General features: G+C 31.8%; 1 protein-coding gene across 2 annotated transcripts; it reads left to right on the top strand.

The window, feature by feature from the left end:
• Nucleotides 1-1,719: 1,719 nt before the first annotated feature.
• On the top strand, nt 1,720-24,951 carry LOC132718264 (brain-specific homeobox/POU domain protein 3-like). Of its 2 annotated transcripts, XM_060701947.1 has the most exons (3): nt 1,720-1,883; nt 8,469-8,543; nt 23,053-24,951. In XM_060701947.1, the coding sequence occupies exons 1-3, from the start codon at nt 1,854-1,856 to the stop codon at nt 23,947-23,949; spliced, it is 1,002 nt and encodes a 333-aa protein (XP_060557930.1). In that variant the 5' UTR covers nt 1,720-1,853; the 3' UTR covers nt 23,950-24,951. The 2 variants fall into 2 exon arrangements, with proteins under 2 accessions (XP_060557930.1, XP_060557923.1); XM_060701940.1 differs by lacking the exons at nt 1,720-1,883; nt 8,469-8,543 and adding an exon at nt 20,294-20,594.

Genomic DNA, 24,951 nt, shown 5'->3' with positions numbered 1-24,951 from the left:
TATACAGAAGGCCCTTTTATGCCGTAAATTAAGCAGAAGGACAACCATTAGGTCATTAGTTAACAGCCCAATGAAGCGTCAGCATGACCAGGTACGTGTGTATGTAATCACACTGGCATGACTAACTTAAGTAGAGCGGTGGCCTAGCTGTTAAGGTGTCAGCCTCTCAACCTATGGATCATGGGTTCGAGCCCTTATAAGGTCACAACCATGTTTCTTCATATGACACCAGCGCTGGTTGGTTCCAGGAAGCGGACTCGAATGCGATTAATATAAGTTGTAAAAATTTGTTTCTCATTCCAGCTTAAATAAATATGTTTAAACCAACTAAACCGATCTAAGTAAAAAATTACGACAATAAGTTTTGCAAATATTTGTAAAAAGAGGACATCTATATCTTATGAAAATATTTCATAAAATTTATGAACATGGAAATTATATTGTTTCGGCTATCTTATGGTTAATTCTTCGAAGTGTTGAAGCATAGAAAGTCTTTGACATTTGACATATGTGAAAATTGTATGGAAACAGAATAAAATGTTCTGGAACAAATTATTATATTGCTATTTTAGTAGGGTTTTAACTGTTAGCAAATATTTCGTGCGTGAACTATTTGCTTTTAAGGAAATACATGTACGAGTATACAGTATTTCTGTCAACAGGTATTTTGGATGTATTCTTTTTCGAAGTAAAATTAATAATTTTTGAATCAATTTTATTACTTTATGCACTGTAATGTAGAAAAAAGATATATTATATTTGAGCAACAATTTCGTTTTGGTTGGCACATACGATACCTTAATACTATGTTTATATATATCTGGGACATAATAATAATATTTTGTCGAAGTTTAAATAGATAGATAAAGTAATGTGCTTTAAAGATAAATCTCAAGCAATAAATTATTGAACAGGATATATATTTTTTTTAGAAAGAAATAACATAACTCTTATAATAACAAACCTAAGTTAAATAAAATAAAATAAAATAAAATAATAATAATAATAATAATAATAATAATAATAATAATAATAATAATAACAAGAAAAAAAAATGATTTCTTACGCAGACAAATAACATTTCTAATTATTTGTACATTTATGTGACTGAAAAAGGAAAACTTAAAGTAACCTGGTAATTGAAAAATCAAGATCTAACTTTTTTCTGACTGAAATCCAGTCGTTTTCTTTACAAACATTAAAAGTTACATAGGCTTTGTTGTACAAAAATCTCATTAGCAGTTAAAAAACTTGAAATGTTATCATCTAAGAGGCAGGTCCTTTACTTTTCTTGATGAACAGATTATCTATAAGACTTGATCAATTTCCTGTAATAAAATAAGCGAGCAATTATAGCACAGGTTCACATAGACCATGTGTAATATTGTATTTCCGATACCGAGATCTAATGGTGCGATATTTGTCCGAATAACATATGTCACAGAAATGGCCGTCTTCCTTTCTTTTACCGTTAGATTTAATTTAAAGCAACAATTTCCACTACTACCCAACAGGTATTGTACATTTATCGGCCCAGGTAGCATGTTTCTGCGAACAGGTGCGAAACGTCCCGAATGAGATCGCGCGTGGTCTTTGATCTCGTGATTGCTAAGGTAACCGAGACGCCCTTTTGCAGGCATAATGCTAATTTTCCTCCAATCAGGCTCCGAAGACATCTGATTGATTTGGAAAAGTGTAATATTATTAATGTCGGAGAATATCTTGGTACCACGAACCACGGCCATTATATACCATATTTCCGCTTTTCTGTCGACCTATAAGTAAATGTAGGGTTACTGTATTTAGTATTTTTTGCTTGAAACATTTTGGAATTAGTGCTAAAATTTAAATAAATGTCTTCGTACGGTCTATATCATCACCAGGTAAGAAATGCAGTGTCGTAGTTTCGTATTTTTATTATCCATCCGGTCATTTTTAATTATTAATCGCGGGTTAAGTAAATTTCTGCTTAATTAATGAGTAGAATTCTTCTGCTGGGCTTGCAGTAAGACGTTCTCATTTTTTATGAATGATTCTATGAAATTTTGATTTCTGTCTCACACTGTTACCACGGCAGACCTGAAAGAATAATTCATTTATTTATTTATACATTCTTACGGTGTAATAAATTCTAAATAGCTTCTCTCTCCCATTAATCCGGTAAATATTTAAACTGTATGTTAATAGTACATTAAGGAGATGAACTGAATCTATTAATTCTATATCTAAAGTTATTTTTAGTATCTTAATTAGTTAAATTAAAATAAGATTATTTTAGCTCAGTATGGTAAACACTTAGTAAATAAACACGTTTAGTTTGAAAATAATAGAAAACAATCCATTTAGTGTTTTTTAGTCTGGACATTAACATAGTTTATTTTTCTTTTTAAAATATAAATGGAACTTTGATACTTTAATACTTTTATGTGATAACTTGTGTTTTATTTCTGACTAAGTCTTGATAAAATTGGAAAATATTACAAAATATAAATACCGGTAGGTTTTGTTTTAACTGTTAAGAATTTTCAATATATACTGGTTGTATTTCGATTTCGGTATACAAATTTCCTGATGAAGTTATACTTAATACTTCATCGTTTCGTCAATTAATTAAAAAAATTGAAATAATTTTTATTCATATCATTTAATTAAATCTATAGATATAACTTTATCCGCGCGTCAATTTTGATAAATTAAAAAAGACCAAATACATCCGTGTTGTTTAATTTCTTAACTGTATAATAATATAATGTGTTTATATAGATCTACTGAATTATATAAATTTGATAAATCTTGTTTATATACTTAGCATTACAAATGGTTGAAACTTTACACTTTATCCATTTACCTTTACTTTCTCTCTACTTTCTGTTAATGTAAGTTATTTATTTACTGGCTAAAACTTTTTGTAGTATCATACTATTTTTAACATATACAAACATTTATAACATATACAGCTTTCATATACGTGTATTTTTGTTTTTGATTTACATTGTACATGGAAGCTATGGTCCAAGTCTTGAATGAATTTTTTTCCCCATTATGTTAAGAAATATAATTATACACATTGCTACGTCCGATATGCAATAAAATAAAAAAGAAATTAAGAGAAAAATGGCAGTTATTACTAAACATATTATGGGTTAGCTTTTAGATAAAAAAAAACGTTTCTAATACACTGTACGATAATATACGATAATATAAATAACAGCAAGTACTAGTAAATTCGGCAATATTTTTCAGAGTTTGGATTTTTTTTACCTTGTTTTATAATATTGTTTATTCAAAACATACTCATGTATTTTTAAAATATGTTAATTAAACGTATAATCTTATAGTTTTAAGTAGAGGCATCGTTAATTCCATAGTTTTATTTTAATCAAGCAAATCTATATATCATTCAAAACTACAGAATGGTTGATGTTCAAAAAAGTCATTATTAGAAAAGAAAATCAAAATCTCGGTGACTGTATGTAACATGTGCGAAAAAAATTCTTATCAACGACACGCTTTGCAAGCCCGTAAAAACGGTTTTGCGCTGATGTGCATATATTTTGACGTAACGTCATTTGCGTTATACAAACATAGCGTAAAGACACGATTTAAATATCAGCATTACACTATAAGCGCGTCAATGAAAATAAATCTTTTTTATTTTTTGGTTTACCGTAAAACAGTTTTTATTTGAAATATGTGATAAATAGAATATAATACGAGTATTCGTGTAGCTTCATTTCTAGATATTTCTAGATAAAATTATGCTAAATTTCAGCAGTGAACCTAATCATTCACGATAATAGGTCCACTGGTTTCGTGATATTACATCTAAATTCAAACATCTTAATAAATGATCATACATATTGCATGTTATATAAAAAATTGATTCTTTTAGCGTGGACCCACTCTTTTTTCATAAACATATTCATTAAAAGTTAAAACAATCAACATTTAATTTTATTTTCGAACAGAAAAAAATAAAATACCGCGAAACAAAGGTAACATAACATGTACATACGGAACGCATTTTATGGAAAAGAATAAAAATAATTTGCTGTTAGTTTTTTTTAAACTCACCGTACGGTTCCATCATTTGAGCCGCGCCATGACAAAACCAACATAATGGGTTTGCGACCAGCATGGATCCAGACCAGCCTGCGCATCCACGCAGTCTGATCTGGATCCATGCTGTTCGCTTACAAGTAGAGAAACTGATAACGAACAACATGGATCCTGATCAGACTGCGAGGATGCGCAGGCTGGTCTTGATCCATGCTGGTCGTTGGTTTTGTCATGACGCGGCTCATTTATTGAAACTTGGTTAATATTAAACAGTTTGTAATACTGAAGTAAGGTTCGAAGTTCTTACAGGAAAAATTGGTCACCTTTTTCAAAAAGTTTACATTTCTTCATCTCATAAACTCGTATTATTATAAAGAATGCAACTTTTACCATCCATTGTCTGAAATCGTTTGACTCGACTGTAAAACTAACATTTTTACACGTATTATAACTTACATTATTCTTAAAGAAAATAAACCATGCTAACCCTTGTCACGCATGCGGCATGCACTTGTACGTCTTTCAATCTGGACAAAACCATTCAACATTTTAGGGATACAATAGCTAACTATGCAGACCATGATCAGTCGGCACGGGTGTCAGTTGATCTTGATCTGCATGGGTCACATGGATAGATTTAAATTGTGTCGCCGTCAGCGGGCCAAGAGTGCACCTCATGTACGAAATAATATAGTTTATAATTGAGCCGCGTCACGACAAAACCAGGATAGTGCGTTTGCGACCAGCATGGATCCAGACCAGCCTGCGCATCAGCGCAGTCTGGTCAGGATCCATACTGTTCGCTTACCAACTCTATTACAAGTAGAGAAACTGATAGCGATCAGCATGGATCCTGATCAGACTGCGCGGATGCGCAGGCTAGTCTGAATCCATGCTGGTCCTAAACGCACACTATGTTCGTTTTGTCATGACGCGGCCCAATTATTTCTGAGTATTCTTATATATTTTGATTCTAAGAAATGAATACATAACGAACTTTAAGTACAGTATAACAGATAGTCCTGCATTTATTGAATTGCTCAAATTACGATATATGCACTTTAAGGCAATATGCCTCAAGATTCATGCTAATTTTCATGGAAATTTAGAAAGAGTATATAAAAGTAAAAAAAGTGTGAAGTGAACAAACAAAAAATACGCATTGCAAACGACACTTACAATCTAAATAAATTACCAAAAAGAAGTCAAAATTTGTAAAAACAGCACTAATTGCGTTAGTCACGCTGTAGAAATAAGGTGACGAATACTGCAAAACCATTTAATAATGGACACTAACTTGTACATTCCTACTTGAATCCTTTTTCTTTTCTTAAAATCTTAGTACATTATTTTTATTTGTATTGCATTTCAATCATTGTCGAATAGCCTTATGAAATAATTGAAATTAACTCTAGACCCTAAACTTTGTCATTCATACGCTATTTAAATAACGTAAAAATATTAAGCTAGAATTTATTGCAAGAGTGGATTTCCCACCAGCCTTTGGTCATACATGTATATACAAATTAAGATATTCGACTTACGTCGTCCGTATTCTTGCACGTGCTCAAAAGTCATATGTCCATTTCATTTATAATTCATAACCCAGAAATACAATTAGCCGGGAAAATATGTGCAAAATTGTGTATATTGTTACTATGAAAGATAACTCATTGATTTTTAATTATCGTACAAACCTGCTTACAATATTTGAGGTTATTTTGTAGTTTATTTCTTACCTCCTCACAAGCATATTTTATTGAGGAAATGGTAGCTTATAAATCGAATAACAAAGAAGAAGAAAAAATATGTACTTGTTTATTTTCTTTGTTTGAAAATGCCAAAATATGTTTTGAACATGTTTAAATTACTTTTATCATGTACTTTTTACTATTACCATAACTGTACAAGATATACACAATTATTTATAATAAATTTGGAAAACATTAAATTGTCAATTCATTTATCAAAAATAATTTATTATCTCAAGTACATTATTATTATTATTATTATTAATTTAATTTGAAACACTTCGATGCTAATTGTTTATTACCAGTGTTTTGCAACAGTTAATTTTACAATAATAGTTGTACACACAAATTACCCAGTATCTTATGACCTTTAGCCTTGCGACCGTGTGACTGATACTTTAGGGCAAATTAAACCCTTTATACAGGGCAATTGACGGTTAAATCGAGAGCTATTTGTATCTAAAGCCATCTTTTGTACCCACACGACACTAAATTATTTTACAATTAATCTCGGATACCGGCCAAATAGTTCCTTTAACGTAACAGCAGGGTGGCGCGTGCTCGCGCGTGCTGGGCGCGTGCAGATATTTAATTGAAGATTTCACGGGAGGCTGTTTCAACGATTTTAACATATCAGTGAGATATTTAAAGAGCATTAAAAGTTTATGAAACACTTTAATGTCAGAGAGCGTCTTACATCTATGCATCAGTGAATTAACGAAAAAAGAAAGTTTATTGTCAATAAAATTTGTCCCGGAATGCCAACTTTTTTTAAAGTGTGTGTGTATTTTTAACAGATGGAACGTTTAATAGCGGGTATAATTCGTAACTGGTTGTATTTATAACATCTAGTTCATAAATACACTGAATCTGACAACTATTATTGTCATTGGCATACGTAAACGACATTTAGAAATCTTATGTCTTCTACATCAAATGCAACTATTATAAATTTGTCGAAATTCATATAAACGTGTCTCCTAATCATAATTATATTTGTAGGAAGTGCTTTTTTAATCAAACAGAGATATTCATCAATACACATCATTATACTGTACACAGCGTCGCCTTATAGTTTTGTTAATGTTTATGTTATCACATATCTTACTTCGTAAAATGTTTAGAAAAAAATACTACGTACTCTTCTGTAAATTATATAAACATGCATGTCATTCTATTATCACTGAAATGGTTATATTTTTGTATGGCTATAAACTTGTTATTTGTTTTATGCCAATAAAATTATTTGAGTTGAGTTGAAAAAAATATTTACCCCAATCTGAATTACTAATTGCAATTAATTTAAGCAATAGTGAAACTAAGTATCCAGTAGCTATAAAAATGCAGAACTGTCTTAATTGCTAACTAAACACTTATTACAATAAAATTAGTTTTACGACTGAAAGGTTTAAAATCACATACTGACTTTTCATTTAATAAAAAAGTAAATTACTGTAAAAAAAACAACAACAAAAAGACAAAGCAACAAACAAACTAATGTTACGGTATAGATTTAGAGGTGTGAACGTGGTCGGATAGCCGCGGAACGGTCTTCAGAGGGTCTGCACATTTATTCTTACCTTAGACTTCTATATTTAGTATTAACATGAATTAGAACAAAGTGAACTAGCCTATATATATCGTATTACACATCACACTGTTTCAAATAAATGTGTTTGTGCTAAATATAGTATAAATGTCTATAGTAAAACGAAAAGTTGCCGATAGTCTGAAAAGAAAACCGGAAAATGCAATTAATCCCGAAATTTCTGATTTAAAAATTAATTACATCACAAGTATTGATTGTTTGAATTAATCATAATTCAACAGCCCCGTCCCACACCGTTTTAATAAGGCATTATTCTGTAAATCGACACATGGGCAGATATATTTTCGTGCTAAGGAGACGTTTAAAACAATTTACAAGGGTAAATTTAGGAGATTAAAGTGACATTTGTACCATACACGCGCATCAATTATCCTTTCATGTTTAAGGGGATGTCCACGGATGAAAGGAAAATTGTCAACTTAAGCACGTGAAGGACGGACATAAAGTTCAGGGAGGTTGTCCCAACTTGCAATAATACAAAACATAACAATAAATACATTTTACATTGCTGTAAACATATTTCAATACATGTTAATGTATAACAAGACACATGCAGATGACATGCGTTGGTCTATACTTCTTCTTCTTCTCCTTCTTCTCCTCCTTCTTCTTCTTTTCCTTCTTCTGCTTCTTTTCCTTCTTCTGCTTCTTTTCCTTCTTCTGCTTCTTTTCCTTCTTCTGCTTCTTTTCCTTCTTCTGCTTTTCCTTCTTCTGCTTCTCCTTCTTTTTCTTCTTCACATTCTTCTTCTTTTATTTCTTTTCCTTCTTCTTCTTCTCCTCCTTCTTCTGCTTCTTTTCCTTCTTCTGCTTTTCCTTCTTCTGCTTCTTCTTCTTTTTCTTCTTCACATTTTTCTTCTTCTGTTTCTTTTCCTTCTTCTTCTTCTTCTCCTTCATCATCATCATCATCATCATCATCACATTCTTCTTCTTCTTTAGAACCATTAAATATTTATACTTTACGGGATGGTTCATTATTTTTAAAAGTTTCAAAGAGATTTAAAAGTGCTACTATGAGGATTATCTATATAAAATCAATTATGTATTTTCAGTCCCTCGGTCCAATCGGCGGAGTTCGAGACCTTGGACCTGGCCCCGACCACGACCAATATCTATGGACTAGTAAGGTAGGTTAATTCACAGTTTCCTTAGTTTTGATAATGTTTTATTCTACACTTCCAACACTTCCAACATGTTTATTGTCAACAAAATTTTATTGTAGACAAAAACATTCTCATCATTGTCGTTATCGTTACCACGACAAACATCATCAGCAGCACCACCAACATAGTAGTCGGCGTCGTCATTGTCATCGCCATAGCCGTTACTACCCTCAACACTGACCAGTTTAACACCAGAAACGTTTAATCACTCTTACAATCTTACAAGAAGTACTTTCTTTATAAGTACATATACATGTAAAAGAAGTCCAGTTGGCATCCGTAAATTACACCAGCTTCTAACGAAAGCTTGCTTTACACACAATTAGCCTGTAAAAGTTGTCTCGCTTGATTGTCCCATTCCGAGAGAAGGTACGCAACTCTTCCGATTCTGTCTTGAAAATGTCTTGCAGCAGATATAACAATCTAATTATCGGAAAACTATAAAATATACAGCAGGATGGTCCATGGCACTCTACCAATGTAAATTTATTGTACCGCGGGATAACGACCAAAAAGGTTTTCTACTTGATTGACATATTCTCCCGGCGTAGTCTTATGGCAAAGAAACATGCATCTGATAAAAGCTGATTTTTTCTGGCAAACCGGTGTGATGAATATTATTAATAAATATTAATAAGATATTGATAAATACTGTATTTTATATAGAATACTTATAAGGATTAACGAGATTGACCAATGGTCAGTACTGAGAGGGTGTATCCGTGCAATCCATAACTAGTTCAGTGTCTTATCACGTACTAGTAGCTTCAAACAACCCTATGGACAACAAAAATCTGTGGAAATGCACACACGTTAATTTCTACAATTTATTTTCCAATTTTCTTCAAACAACACACCTGGAATCTTGTTAAGCGCGTGGCCGATGGCACAACCGAGATTTGAACTTACTAGCCCGAAATAAAATGCGGACCCTTATTAAACACGAACAAATGAAATAATAACTCAGATATGAAAAAAATACTTCAGTCACCGTTTTTCAATAAATATACTTAGTAATTAAATGTGGCGTTTAAAACATTTTTTCTTGTTTATGAAAAATTCTCAGGGCCTGCCTGCTACTGATAATTTTGTTATTGTCTTTCTGTAATAGCAAAACCATTATACATAAATCATATAAATGAAATACTTTAATGAAAAAAGATGAACAATTGCTTTATGAAAACACGGATGTTTCAAATTTCTGAAATCTCAGCAAATTTTTCAAACGCGGGTTATAATTATCCGTTAATGTTGATGAATGGCGATACAATTTACGCATACTTCGTCATATTTTGTAGCAATTTCAAGGAGATCCGGGGACACTCACTTGTCAAATTGAACTCCCAACTTCACACATGTTTTTCAAAAGCATCCTCTCGAAAATGAAGAATGTTACAATTATTTTCTCACTGTTTCTTTACAAGATAATTTCCCCGACAATGTCATTTAACCGCGGGGTGGCGCCGAAATGATCAATAAACGCGTGGATACACTATCATGGTAGGAAACTGAATTAGCCAATTTAGCAATCATCGACGGAAATTGCCCGCTTTAAGATGCTGGTCCAGCTTTAAACAAATTATCGAGCAGGGGCTTAATGGACTCTAAGTTTGTTTAAGGTAGTTTTGATTAAGAAAGATGATTTTTTTTTACAAGAGCATGTGCCTGACACATTTTTTTGTCGGATTTGGTATGGTTTAATTATACAATGGAATAGGGTATTCACATATATCGATATATATTCATTGATTTATAGATGGTGAATTTGCTTTTCCCTTTTTTTCTCTTTTGTTTTTCTTCTTAAGTGTTTTGGCAAAAATGTGAGTTAATAAAATTCGCCCGGAGCTAAATTCGCCCGGAGCTAAATTAGGCTATTTTCCAACTTTTACTCAGCGAGTTTTAAGAGAATTCCAAAAGAAATGGAAATCATAAAGAGTCCGAAATATATAAGAAAATTCAAGAACATATATTTGATAAATTTGTGAGGGAGAAGATTTGTATACTTGGGACGTGTTGGGTCGGGGGAAGGGGGGGGGGGACAGGACAAAGACACATATAATTAAAAATGCGATGTCATCCAAATCCAAGACCCAGAAATACAAGAAAAGGGCGAAATCCCAACTTTCATCATTAAATGTCAGCTATTTGGCATTTAAGCGGATGCGAGGTATGAAAAGATGCAGATATTACAGCCTAGGGGTCATTTGAGCCCCGTAGAAGACTGAAGCCGTCACCAGCGAGAACATTACATTACATGTTCTATTTCCAAGTATTCTGAAAACGGACAAAATGCCTTTAGCTCTTCTTATAATGGATGAAAGTACTCGGAAATAGATTAATTTGATCAATTACAGAAGTAATCAATTCCCTTGACGATCCCCAGCAATAACATTTGGCCACAAATTAATGAACGATGAGACAAACATCACAGGAAAGAATGAATGCAGAGTGGGGTTCCCTGGGGGACGGGAAAACATCAGGAGCACATCTCATCCACAACCGTATGTTTTTGGCCCACTGCATAGTGTCAGCTAAAACCAGCTGCTGTTCTCTTCCTATTTTTTTTCATCAATTCGCACGACTATTTAATATGTGCCGGTAGGCATATTGGCAGAAATAGTGTTGATAAAATTTGAACTATATTTTTTGTTCGTTTTCTAGAGTTTTTACTGAAATATGAATCACAATATTAAAATGTTTGTGTATTCTTGAAAAATGAAATGATAAAAAAGAACGACATGTTCTACAATGTTTGGTTCTAAGTTTTTGTGCCTGTATTTTCCCTAGATATTGCAGCTTTCCAGTGTGTCTACCTCATAAACCAAACAATAATAACACGATATAATTGAGAAAACAGTAGGTCGTCATGTGTAATATACTGTCACTCAGTCCATTAAAACATTAACAACTTCAAATTCTCTTGTCGTCTGCTCAAACAAACGACATTTACCCGCACTTTTATTAGATCATGTCCGCCATTAATACAGACGGAAGGTGTCGCTTTATTGTGTCACGTGCTAATGCTCTCATGCGCGTGCGAAGAGCGTGCAGGAGAATAACAAACTGCTTCTGACATTAATTTCATCTCTACGTGTTTTTACACTCAGTGAAAAGGAATCATCCATTTGTTCACGTGCTGGACCGGAAATAGAGTATTTTATAAGAACAAGTTTGATTGGATATTTGTCACAAATAATAGAAAAAGACAGTAGCTTGCATTTCCGAATCCAATTTTGGTGTTTCCGCAAATGAAAATAAAGAAAGCAAAGTTTTTCCTCTCGGAAACTTCTGTGTCAATTAATAACATATAAAACGCATGCTTTTAAGTTTTTTGGTTGCTCATTTTTTCCTTTAAAATTGACTAATTTTTTATGATTTACAAGCTTTTCTTCTTATCTTATATACCGTCCTCATATCTTTTGACATAACATGCATCTTTCTAAATCATAACATGAATTCATTTTTGATCACTCTCTAGCTTAATCTGGTAGCATTTCGGCTGGGAGAACACATGTTTTAACTGTTAATATTCAGAAATCGGATAGATTTGCTACTACAGAAAAACAATGAAATTAGAGACCTAATTTCTCTAATAAAATACCATTGTTTCCATTATATTGATTTATAAACTAGAATGAGATCATGTAAAACAAATAAAACTAGCCGTATCAGTAGAAGAGAGGTTCATCCGAAACTTCAAACAAAGTTTATGGTCGAAATTGCATTGTCATTCAAATTGCAGTGTCAAGTACTCGTCACATAACGGTCTGAAATCTCGGTGTTTACCAGATGTTTCTTTCCCGTAGTTCGGCTGCTCTTTCCTGTCGTTTTAAAACTTCTGAGAACCAGTCCGACACATCCCGGCTGCTGTATACAGTTTTCTGATGTCAACAAAATTGATTTAAAACAAATGAACTGTTATTTTGCGGTTGCGACTAGAGCGATTGATTTTTTTTCTCCCAAAGAATTAAAAGGATAAATTTTTCAGAAACTTTGATTTGATATTGTGTTTGGTATATTGTACAATGTACAGATATTAATCCATACACGGTTTGAATTCAAGTTATGTCTAATTTGAGCCGCGATGCATGTTAAGAAATAGTTGGGAAAACCGTATTATTCTTTCGTTAAATAACGGTATACTAGTATATTTTCAATGTATTATGATACATACATAAAAAGCGGGTCACTTTTTAAAACAAGAAAATATCTCTTTCCTTCCATAGCAAAACAAACCCAATCGCCAAACCTGTCTCAAGTTGTAAATTCACGTTCTGTTGCCTGAAGATATGGGGGAAAAACTCACACAGAACTTCTGGATATGCTGGTAAAAAAGCAAAAATACCTTTAACTAGAAAATTAATGAAATCTGTTCAAAGACAGTGTTTTCTATTCTAAATTCAATTTTCATCTCTGGGGAGTCAATATTAGCACTTTAAAATTAACTAAGCTGTGATTGAAATTAAATTGTTCCGTCCAATTAACGAATTGTTCATCTATTTGCGAAAAGTACCTTTTAATGAATTAAATTTTAAGTAAGGGAAAGGAATTGGTCATTTCGGGTTTTAACGCTTAATGAAATAATGAATTGATATTTAAGAGACGTCTGTATACAAAAAAGTTCCCGTTTTCTTGATTAGTTAACTGAAAATTAAAGAAATCAGAACTAGAAGCTTTATTTTTGTTGTCACAATTGAATTTCAAAGTCGTTTCATAGCGTTTTTCTTTTTCATCTTTTGATTAATTCTATCATAATTTCAAGATTTAGTATCTTGAACTAGAAAGATATAAAAAGTTTCGTAACTTTTAAATTTTATCCTGTAATATCCAAATTTTCAGATCTTAGGTTCTTACACCTTATCCAGCAAAATGCCGTAAATTGACTTGACCATTTGTCGATCTAGACTGAAAAGTACATGTACTTGAAAATTATTATGTATATGATGATGTACTATTTACAAATCAAAAATTAAAGTTCTGGTCTGTTCTAGAAAAGACCTGTCATCATTTTTAGGGGAGATATTTGTGAATAGTGTAGACCATAATCTTTGTCGTGCAATTGTCGCAAGAGTAGATTTAGTTGTCGCAAACAATCTAAATGTTAAACCCTGAAAGTGTGTACTATATACGCACACTATATGAGTTATTTATTAACATATGAAACAACTATTTGTCGAAACGACCCGAATAACCAGGGACAGTTACACTATCCGGCTTTGCTAGGAGAGATCCGACAATTTATACAGTGACGCTGGTTTTCGTAAGGAAACAACATTGTCCAATTTTAGAAAAAAACATGTACATTACAATTCAAAAACTTTTGAGAGATTTAAGAGACGTGTTTTAACTAAACATGTCGAGGATGATCTAGGCATACATACATTTATTTCTGTGAGCTACCCCCTTTTTAAATGACAGAACTTAATATACGGCACGTCTACGGGAATACGGCACCCACTTTTGTATGCAAATTAAAGACATAATTTGATGTGGCATTAATTGAAATGAATACCCTGTCTCGTCTTGTCGGGAGAGATTCCAAAGTAATTACGACAATTACGCGAGCCCTATTTCTTTAGTAGAATTTTCTTGTAGATCTAGCGATGTTCTAAAACGTGGTGAAACAGGTGCTTGATTAATATGCTGTCTTCTGTTATATATGTCATCAAAACTGGTGAATTCTGCTGTTTTAGGTCACAAACTGAATGTATTAAATCGACGCTCTAGATTCTTAATGATATATATATATGACATGTCACTTATTAGAAAAAAAGAGTAAAATATAATAACTGCATCCTACATACTTTAAAATGAAAGGGCCTCTAGAATGGTTGCTTGTTGTTACCGTGTTGATTCAGGCAATATATTACATGTATATATGCATGTATATTAATGCGCAAATAATTTTTTGTAAAACAGTGACAAAATTTGGTAGAGGAAATGCTGTACGTCTATATAAACGTTCAATATAGACGCACACAAACTGTAAAAGTCTATTGACTTGGGAATATTTTCAAGTATTTCAAATATTAATAATGAAAAAAGCACAAAAGAAATCGTTTGGATATTCTTATAACATATTTCTTGAAAATATATTCATCTAGTTGTAAATGATTTAGTATGACTAATATGATGGAAAATGATATTTTGTTCTAGAATAATTTATTATCTGCTATATACAATATGTAAATATGTAATATCATGTATCTCACACTTTCTAACAACATCCATATATAATTATTTCGCGGTTTATTTATTGCCATATATGATACTAAATACTATCAACATAATTCTTTATGGCATTACATACCTTCCATTATGGGCCAGTTTTCTTTAAAGCCGGCAAACTAAAATACAAGTTTGGATTGTAATAAATGTCTTTTACCCCTATCATATTTTTCTTCAGAAAAAAATAGATAAAAAAGCTCTTCAAAAACGATAAAACCTACTGACACATCTGACTCTTTTTACCTACCATTATTTCAAAATGGCGGGCATAAATGGCGATCTTTTGTCTAGTGTGTACAATATTCGATTAGATCTAGAATAAATTATTCATGGCTAGCACTGAAAGTGTCATAGCGGTCGTTCTTGATTAGTTCAGACTCGACGCCGGCTCTCAGTGGTCACAACCTATTATGGAATTTAGTTCCAGGCTACAATCGTATATAATAGTATAGACATTAGACTAACAAATGGGTCTGGGAGAGAATTATGGCTGTTCACATCTCATTTTATTTGATTGTTGTTCTGGGACTGCATTTTCATAGTTGATATACTTATTCAAAATTTCTTGAAATTTCTTTCAGACATATACTATATGTTTTACGTATAATATTTCAACCAAGTTTGTAATAATCTATGTTCAAAATAATTTTCCATGGCATTTAAATTTTCAGTTAGCTTATGACTCATCAGTCCCTTCAAGCTTATTTCAGGCAGCCTCGTCCCGTAAGCAAGGTTTTAAAATATTAATTTTGACATTTAGTTATGTTAATATTTCAAAGTGACTAAAACATTTCTTTCCAGTTTTGCCTGGTTTCAAAAATCTCAAAACCAATTATAAGATAAATTACCTATTCCATTAGTTCATTTTATGCCTTGGTTTATCACAATCTTTTCTTTGAAAATAAACATGCAGTGTTTTTGTATACATACTAATCGAACAGTCCCCATTGTGACTTTAGCTAATGATGATTATATTGGTGATATTATTATGTTGTTGTAAAATGATGATGATGTTGATGTTATTGTTGGTGTTGATGATGATGGTAACGATGACGATGACGATGACGATGATGATGATGATGATGATGATGATGATGATGATGATGAGTATATAATTGAATTAGCTGAGTTAGTTCATTTCATTATATCGTATAAAAATAAGAATATTTATAAAATAAAAAGTAAAACGTACACTATTTATTATTATGTTTTAGCATGGCATACACATATGTGGACGAAACTTCGGATTGAATAATAATATTAATATGTCAAAAGTACATTTTGAGACTGATTCTGATTGTCAGATATTTTTTTTAAAGATTATGTTACCGCAATACATTTAATTTTCCTAAAGTTAATTTTCTAAAGGATGTAAAAAAGTACATTCATTACTCATTGTTCAAGATTACACCTTCTGTCTTTGTTTACATAAAAAAAAATCAAGTGGTACAGTATTACTTCCGGGATGATTATTAGTGATTGGGGAGGTGCTCCGAATTTAATTCGCGCAGTTTCGGTTGGTTACGTCGCTTTTTTTAAATTCATATGTTGAAATGATTTTTCATCATTGTCATATTTAGACCTGTTGAATATTGAAGACACACAGAAAGTAACGTAAAATACCGAGTTTTCACGAGTGTTCTATAGATTAATCACCTTAAACATTCTTAAATGAATTATCACAAAGATCAAGTATACAGTCTGTTTTCATAATTTGTTTGCACACACGTCTTTATTCGAGAACTGTTTCATCTGAAACCGGTTAAGTTAAATATTTAAACAAAGAACTTAACTATTTGTTTAGAAAGCGTTTTATTTAACCGTGAAGAAATATTTAAATAACACTTTTGAAATCAATAGCTCGCAAGGCGGTGGTAATTCATTTCTAAACGTTCACTAGAGAAGAGACCTGATACATGTACATATTAATTAGAAAATTACGAACCGTTCTAATTGATCGAGTGTGCAAATACTTGTTCAAACATTTCAATCGAGTTTATTTATTTAATTATTCCACTTGAGAATTCGATATATTTCTAACGGAAACTGTAACAGAGTGCAACTGTTATAATGTAAATAACGAAGTAAAAAAGAAATCCAAAACAATATATTTATCTGTGTAAAAGATAGTAGAATTAAAATGTTATTCTACTGGCAATAAAAAATCCTATTGACGAAATTGATATCTACTTTTATTAATTTATTGCGTCATTTATCAATGTATTCTTAAAGAATTTTGCAAAAAAGACTTTCTCATTATGATTTATTTAAATGTGTGTCAAGCGACTGATTGCTAACACTTGATATTTCTTCATTTTTATGCCCTCCATATGCATCACATATTTGATCAGTTGTGTACAAAACTTTATAGAACAGTAGGACAACTAATTATTATAGAATCACTTTAACAATGCCTTTAAAGACTTAAGTTAATTTGTGCGTCTTTCATTTACTTTTGATCTGAGGCTAATCAATGTCTTGAATGATCCAACGTTTTGGGTTGTACATTTGATAGTTTCATACAACCATTTTATATTTTTTCAACAAATGTTTTTGTTACAACCAGCATGCAGTTCTGTCAAAGTGTTCTTTTTTTTAAATTTGTGTACAAACGACATGATTCTTGTGCCAGAGTTTTGTCTTTTTCACATTTTAAACCTTTTATTTGATATATTTATGGTTGATATAAAACACACACACACACACATATATATATATATATATATATATATATATATATATATATATATATATATATATATATATATATATATATATATATATATATATATATATATATATATATATATATATATATATATATATATATATATATATATATATTTTGGTAACTTTTTGTACAGTACAGTACAGTACAGTACAGTACAGTATAGTACAGTACAGTACAGAGTCTTTGCTTCGTCAAGGTTGCATATTTTATATATAACAATAAAGAACAATGCTATCACCGTTAGAGAAAAGTATGTTTTCTAATGCAGTTTGAATAAATATTGTAAAACCATTGTAAAAGATTTTTTTTTTAAATCGTACATTTATGACTGAACTATGTGGATTTCGTGCGGGGAATAATACAAAACATTTATTATTTTTGTCAAAAATAAATGAGTACTAAGAAGATGCAATGTTTTCGATACAACTATAATAATTTTATCTATACTCCATGTAACTCACTTTATGCTAGTCAATTTTGGGGAAATCAAAGTGTTACAAATACGAATACGCATTTTTTTATGCGAAAATCAACATCTTTGGGTAGCATACCGCCAGATTTTAAGTCATTAAAACATATAGCACTTGATAAGCCAAGAGAAGAAAAACAAAAAACAACAACACAATAATTTATAGATACATTGTACACAATAAAGAAAAATGTATTGACAAATTTCACTGTGACAAATGGAACAAACACGACAAACCAGCAGCAGACGACACCCTCCCTATATATACAGCTACAATCTAGACAAAATAGAATGAATATTTAAATATGAAAACATTATGAATATTTTAACACAAACGAGCTCGGGGTTTTTCCCATAACCGTAATACTTGTCCTGATTCGCACTGTTATAAGATATTCATGAATGGAACGCTGGTAAAATGTAGGTTAAAACAGACTTTTTATATAAATATATCATGACTGCATTTGTTTGTAAATAATGTTAATATAACGTGATTTTTTTCAGATTTTAGAATTGTTATGTTGTATCTTTCAAATAATTGGTATTTAAGAAACAGATTGTTAGGGTTTATTGTTGCACCGGGTGGGTAGGTCGGGAATTTAATTTTCACACGTACCCATACACACACAAAAATGAAATAGTAATCAAAGTATTTGCACATTTTGAGGAACTATAAAGAAATTTGAAATCAAATAAATGAAATGCACTGTTTTTTTTACATGTCTTTTTTTCTGATAATTTTCGGAAATATTTACTCTGCAAGTTAAGCAAAAGCTGTCGTAGTTAGATATGTGACTTTTCCGTCGTAATCGTTGAAATAAAATGAATAATCGTCAAAATTCAATTTTCAACTGATTGCTCTGTGTACCGGAGGGTAACGTATTGTCAAATTTTAAGATTGTATCTACACTAATGTCGTGTTTGGGTGTAATTTACATCTAACACTATTGTTTGAGATAGTAAAGTCATTAAATACTCAGCGCTTTGTTTGAAATGCCAAATTGTTAAACGAATTGATTCCCCCACACCCCCGGGACCCTTCACGCCATTTTAAAGATTTTTATCGGTAATATCAACGGCGCAAAATCGCGAAGGATTACGGGACTACAGTTGGCAATGGTAGTAGATAAAGTGAAAATGTTCGCAATAAAACATGTCCTCTGGTGTTAAGAACATGGTCACGGCAGCTCTAGAACTATCGGGCATATTAGAATTTTAAAATTGTTGATCATATAACTTGATAATGAAGACAATGAAGATAATTCTACGTAACCATGACAAATTGGTTATTGTTTCACATATATGATTTAATAAATAATAACAGAAATAAATATAAAATGTCTTTAATAATATTACGAAATTGTAAAATGAAAAGTAAATCAAGTCGCACGGTCGGAAACGAGATGAAATAAGAAGGCCTTGTTCTTTTTCTGTTCATTCCTAATAAACTGCCTTAGTTTGTCAAATGCAGGGTAAAAAAAGTGATAAAAATTCATGTATGGGCCGTTGCATGACTGTTATTTGATTTTCATGGGAAGTGTATAAACGTATTAATTAAGTTAACAACATTATTTTCACTGTTTTAATTGTTCAAAAAAAAAAATCCACCAGTTTGTAAAAAAAATAATTCAAAATCAACGAACTGTTATTTTTTTAAACAAAGAGTTCTCTTATAGACTGTTATTTGTTTTATTACATTTAGGATTTTTTCATTCGAAATAATCGTTTTTCTTATAGCATTGCGTATTGCAACTGTTATTGTCCGACAGTATCCGAATGTTAAAAGTTAAAAAAAAAACTTTTCGCAAATGAGAAAATAATAGAGTGTTAAAAATAAAAACGAACAATAACTGGTGAGCTATAACCGGGTAACATTATTAAACAAACGACTATTATCCAATTATATCGTTGTAAGAATTTTTTTTGAAGCAGCCGACAAACAGCCGGTGTCGTAGTAAAAAGTTGAGAAAACCCGTCACGCTTCGGAGACCCGCCAGATGTATGTCACTTAACATCTGTCATTCGGGTGCGAATTTCATGCAATTATACAATTAAACCTTATCAAAGAATTAAAAAACTAACAGGTTGCTTCAATCGTAGCCGAAAATGTTTTTCTTTAATAGCAACACTAAACTTTAATACGTTAAAGTAACTGCTGTTTAAACAGAAACCATATGAGCGTTCAGTAGCTGATATTTCATGCGGCGCGATTGGCTGAAAAGAGGAAACTCTGTCCATTATTGGTGATGAATATTTGATCACGTGATACTAGAGACCAAAACAGGTGCAATTCCATTGATAGGAGTCTCTATTGGAAAAAGCTATATTCATTTCCAAACCGTTGATGGTCTCATTTAGTATTCAGACACTACCGGATACATCTTAAAAATTGGAATTTGGAATTTAAAGAAGAAAAAACTTTTCGTACAATAGTGTGAAAAGTTTGTGTTTACTTAACATTATGGACGTGGTGAAACAAAGTTTTGGTGTCGGAATGCATCCCCCGTTAAACCCGGGGCACATATCGGGGCGCTACTCACCGCCTTACCGACCCCCGGAACGTATGAGGTGCATGACGTCATCTTCGGTACGTACGGTTAGTTATTCTCTCAGAAATTGTAAACAAACGAAATGATTTCTAGCCAATTTTGTCGTCTCCGCAGATTCATGAATAAATGAAAACGTATTCAGCTCCCGCTTTTTAATCACCTTTATTAGTTATTCTGAGCCGAGATCGCTATTATTTGCCGTGTTTCATATTTTATGAAGCAGTGTTTTATCTTCTAGAATGCTTGGGCAGACGGCATTGTGGACCTGTACCTAGGGCACGGTGGATTGTATTTAATGAAATAAAAGGATTTTAATTGAATTGCGCAATTTTTAGGATTGCTTAAGCATGAATTACAGTAACCGAGGGTAAAACAAATTGATCTATACGTGTCTTGTAAAAGAATGCTAATATGTTACATTGTTTATGGATGCATTGCACTTGGATTAAATGCAAAACTGGTTCCGGCACATTTATCTTTCTTAATTGGTGAAAATCTGTGCATAATACAAACACTTACGCAAACGTAAATTTTACTTTTAGATAAGCTCGCGTGAATTAATATCTGAACGCGAAACTTGTACCGTCGGTTTAAAAAGTCGTGGTTGTTTTTCCTCTTGATCAATAAATTGTAAAGTTTATTTTTATTTATTTTTTACGATATTTTTTATAATGTTCTAACTTAAAGCAACATATTACCGCATTAGTTTTATCTTTTTAAAGTTTATGTTTGACACAGTTTTAAACAGTACACATTTACTTTAATGCTGATTAACAAAATGTAAGGAAAGAAAGAAATAAGTAAAAAAGAAATAAAACTAATTAGCTACTTGTAAAAATAACTCACATCAGAATTTGTTTCTACCAGACGTAGGACAACTTTAAAACCATTCGAAAGCTATTCAGGATGAAACATTTGGTAGCTTAAGTTGTAATTTGTAAAGAAAACGATGAAACTTCGGAGCCGGTTCGATAATTTGTCACTTTTTGCTTGTTTAATTGAATAAAACGTATGTAGAGTGACGGAGCCAGACGTTTCATGGCTGACAAACGATGCAGACTATATCATACATTTTCGTTTGTGCGAAAATGTTATAAACAAAAATGACTGAAAAAATGTTTTCGCGACAAAATAATCATTCTAGGAAAAATAAAATATGTCATTTTTTACTGGATTTTGAAATTACACACACGTATATACAAAAATAGATATTGAGAAATGCCCTCTACATGTATTGTTTAGATTCTTTTTTAACCTCGCAAAAATTTAATTAAACTTTGATAATAAGTTCTTTACATTCATTCTTATCCGTAAAATAACGTTTTGAAAATTGGACCGGTAATTTTATTTACATAAACATTTTAAAATAAAAGAAATAAGATAAAAAAGAGAGTAGAGAAAATAAAAGCAGCAATTATACGAAAAAACAAAAACGAATTCTGTTGAGCGAACGAAATTGTAAAATGATATAAAATTGAATTGTGAAATTTACGCTGCTGAAAATTTAGCGCAGGCGAAACATGTAAAATTATCTTCTGTTAAACATATGTCACGTGAATTATTTTTCGCGTGACCAGATAAAGGTGAAAAATATTGTGTGCTGCATGGTCGATGAAATATATCGATTATACATCATATTTTGTAATTGCTGAAACATTCAACACTAACCGATTTCATTTCATATCACTGCGCGTTTATTGTACTCCAATATTTAAGGATCTAATTTGTTTGTATTTAAATCTGTATCAATATTGTGAACGACCCTACTATTGTTGTTGATTTTTTTCTTTGCAAAATATTCTTTTTCTTTATAGGTAAAGTTATTTACATATGACTTTGTTTCTTCATTTGATATATTTTAGATTGATTATTTCAAATGTAACACTGGAACTGTGTTGTAATATTTGCAATTTTAATGTGTATTAATATTTAATGAATATAGAAAGGCAAAACAAAGAAAAGAAACAAAACGTAATAGAAAAGTCCCGAGAAATTAAATCCATTTAAATTCAAATATTTTTATACATATTTTATTATTCGGTATGACTTTACAAACTAAAATAACAACAATAAAATACTAAAAAACTCATTTAAAACAGACAAACAACAGCAACAAACATAACAACACATCGCCATCGCACTAATTCATTCCTTTAATTTAAAGCACCCACTTTGACGCCACAAATATAATATAAAATACTAACTAATTAATAGGGATTTTTAATGCCGACTTACCAAAGCAAATGCGTTAAAAAATTTCAAACGCTAAGCATTTATCACATTCATGTCTTTTATTAAAAGTGTGCGACATTTACTATATAATGCTACATTTATTTTAGTATCAGGTTAATCGATGCTGTTATAAAAGGCAGGTGTTATGTTGTAACGATTTATCTGTGAGATACAGTTGTAGTCGTATTTTCTTCCCAATCTAGAAAATAGATCAGTAAAAATATTTCACTTGGATTTCAAAATTGATTTTCTTTCTACTTTCAGGGTAATTTCTTCGGTGGGTTTGAAGATGGGTTACTGGCTCGAGCCGAGGCATTGGCCGCCGTAGATATATCCAAGTCTCCTCAGCATTCTATGAAACATGACGGTCTGTACGGACACACCGCCGGAGAACTTGGTATGCACCAGTCCGGACCTTCTCGCCAACAAATGCAAATGCACGGGCCACCATCATTTGGTCCGCCGGACTCCATGCTAGATCAGTTGACAACAAACACCGGTATGCCACTTCCTGGTATGCCAGATCATCATAATATGGCACCGGTCAGCTCGCACCACAACCATCATCAGATGTACCCACCAATGTACACACACCATCAGAATCCAATGAACCACCCACATCCACATAATATGCCCCCACACCACCAGGTCCACCACTCTATGCACGATACCGAGTGCGATCCCCGGGAGCTTGAGGCATTTGCAGAAAGATTCAAACAACGTAGAATAAAGTTAGGAGTTACTCAGGCTGATGTAGGATCCGCGTTAGCAAATCTTAAGCTACCAGGTGTCGGATGTTTGAGTCAAAGTACAATATGTAGGTTCGAATCTTTGACCTTAAGTCATAATAATATGATCGCACTAAAACCAATTTTGCAGACTTGGTTAGAAGAGGCCGAAAAGGCTGCACGCGAAAAGAAAGAAGCTGAACAAAATGGACTGATTTCCGCGGCAGATAAAAAGAGAAAACGGACATCTATTGCAGCCCCAGAGAAACGTTCGCTTGAAGCTTATTTCGCAGTGCAACCACGCCCTTCGGGTGAAAAAATTGCTCAAATTGCAGAAAAACTAGACTTGAAGAAAAATGTGGTGCGTGTCTGGTTTTGTAATCAGAGGCAAAAACAAAAGAGAATGAAATTTTCAGCTGTCACTGGACATTAGATCTTTCATTTTTCTCTGGTGTGAGGAAATATAGAGATAACACATTGGATATTAATAGTTTAACTAACGAATTTTATCGCGAGATTTTATTTAAATTCAAATTGATGCAATAATCACCTTGTAAATAGTTTTTCATTACAATGTAAATATGAACAATCAAATTATTTTGTCAAATTTTATTTATTTTGTTTTTATGTGCAATGGCTAGTGCAATCAGCGTGATTAGAATTTTTGAACGTCACGTGATAACTATAACCACGTGTTATATACATGTATTTCCGGTTCACAATATTTGACAAAAGATCGATAATGTAGGGAAAAGATTTTTTGATAGTCAATTTGTTACAATATAAGTTTTTAAAGACAGAATTCACACTTTGAACTGAGCATTTTTTATTTTGTAGAAAAACGAGGCGCTTTAAATGACCCATATGTATTTTTTTATAAAGGTTAAACTGGCTCTTCAAATACAATGGAACATAAATAATTTATTTCGTGAATATGAAACAAAAAATATCGCGGTCCGTACTCTTAATGCATGGAAGAACGCATGGGGTTTTTTTTATTTTGTACAGTAAATACACAAAAAATATACAACGGATGATTGCGTTTAAAAAAACGTTTCGATTCAGTTAAAAATGAATTTTAGAACTCCATTTACTAAAAATTTCTTAAGATACCGCAACATAAATATATTTATTTACGTTATTAAATAACCGTTATGAAAATGACTTTATTATTTTTATGTTTTCGAAATCAATTATATTCCTGAAAATTCGTTTACTATGAAATATTTAAACAAAAGTCTTGTATCTAATTAAAGGCATCTTTATGTCCGCGCATGAATTTAAATCAGGGGCAATAACTCTAGTCACTTTATATCCGACATTCTACCTATTTTTGTTGTTTTATTTTTTGTAAATGTAACGTAGTCACGTGCTGCTACAGAGTGTTGTTATATAAGTATTATTTTCTGCAATACATTTGATGTAACATACAAAA

Source organism: Ruditapes philippinarum, unplaced genomic scaffold, assembly GCF_026571515.1.
Source record: "Ruditapes philippinarum isolate M1 unplaced genomic scaffold, ASM2657151v2 ctg3062_1_1_1_1, whole genome shotgun sequence".
Taxonomy (NCBI): Eukaryota; Metazoa; Mollusca; class Bivalvia; order Venerida; family Veneridae; genus Ruditapes; species Ruditapes philippinarum.
The sequence above is the reverse complement of the archived record's forward strand: the minus strand, read 5'-3'. Positions and strand labels throughout refer to the sequence as shown.

Coding starts and splice junctions, on each gene's coding strand:
- LOC132718264 (XM_060701940.1), top strand. CDS start 20,469: ATGGACGTGGTGAAACAAAGTTTTGGTGTCGGAATGCATCCCCCGTTA. Junction 20,595..23,052: donor GGTGCATGACGTCATCTTCG/GTACGTACGGTT, acceptor TTCTACTTTCAG/GGTAATTTCTTCGGTGGGTT.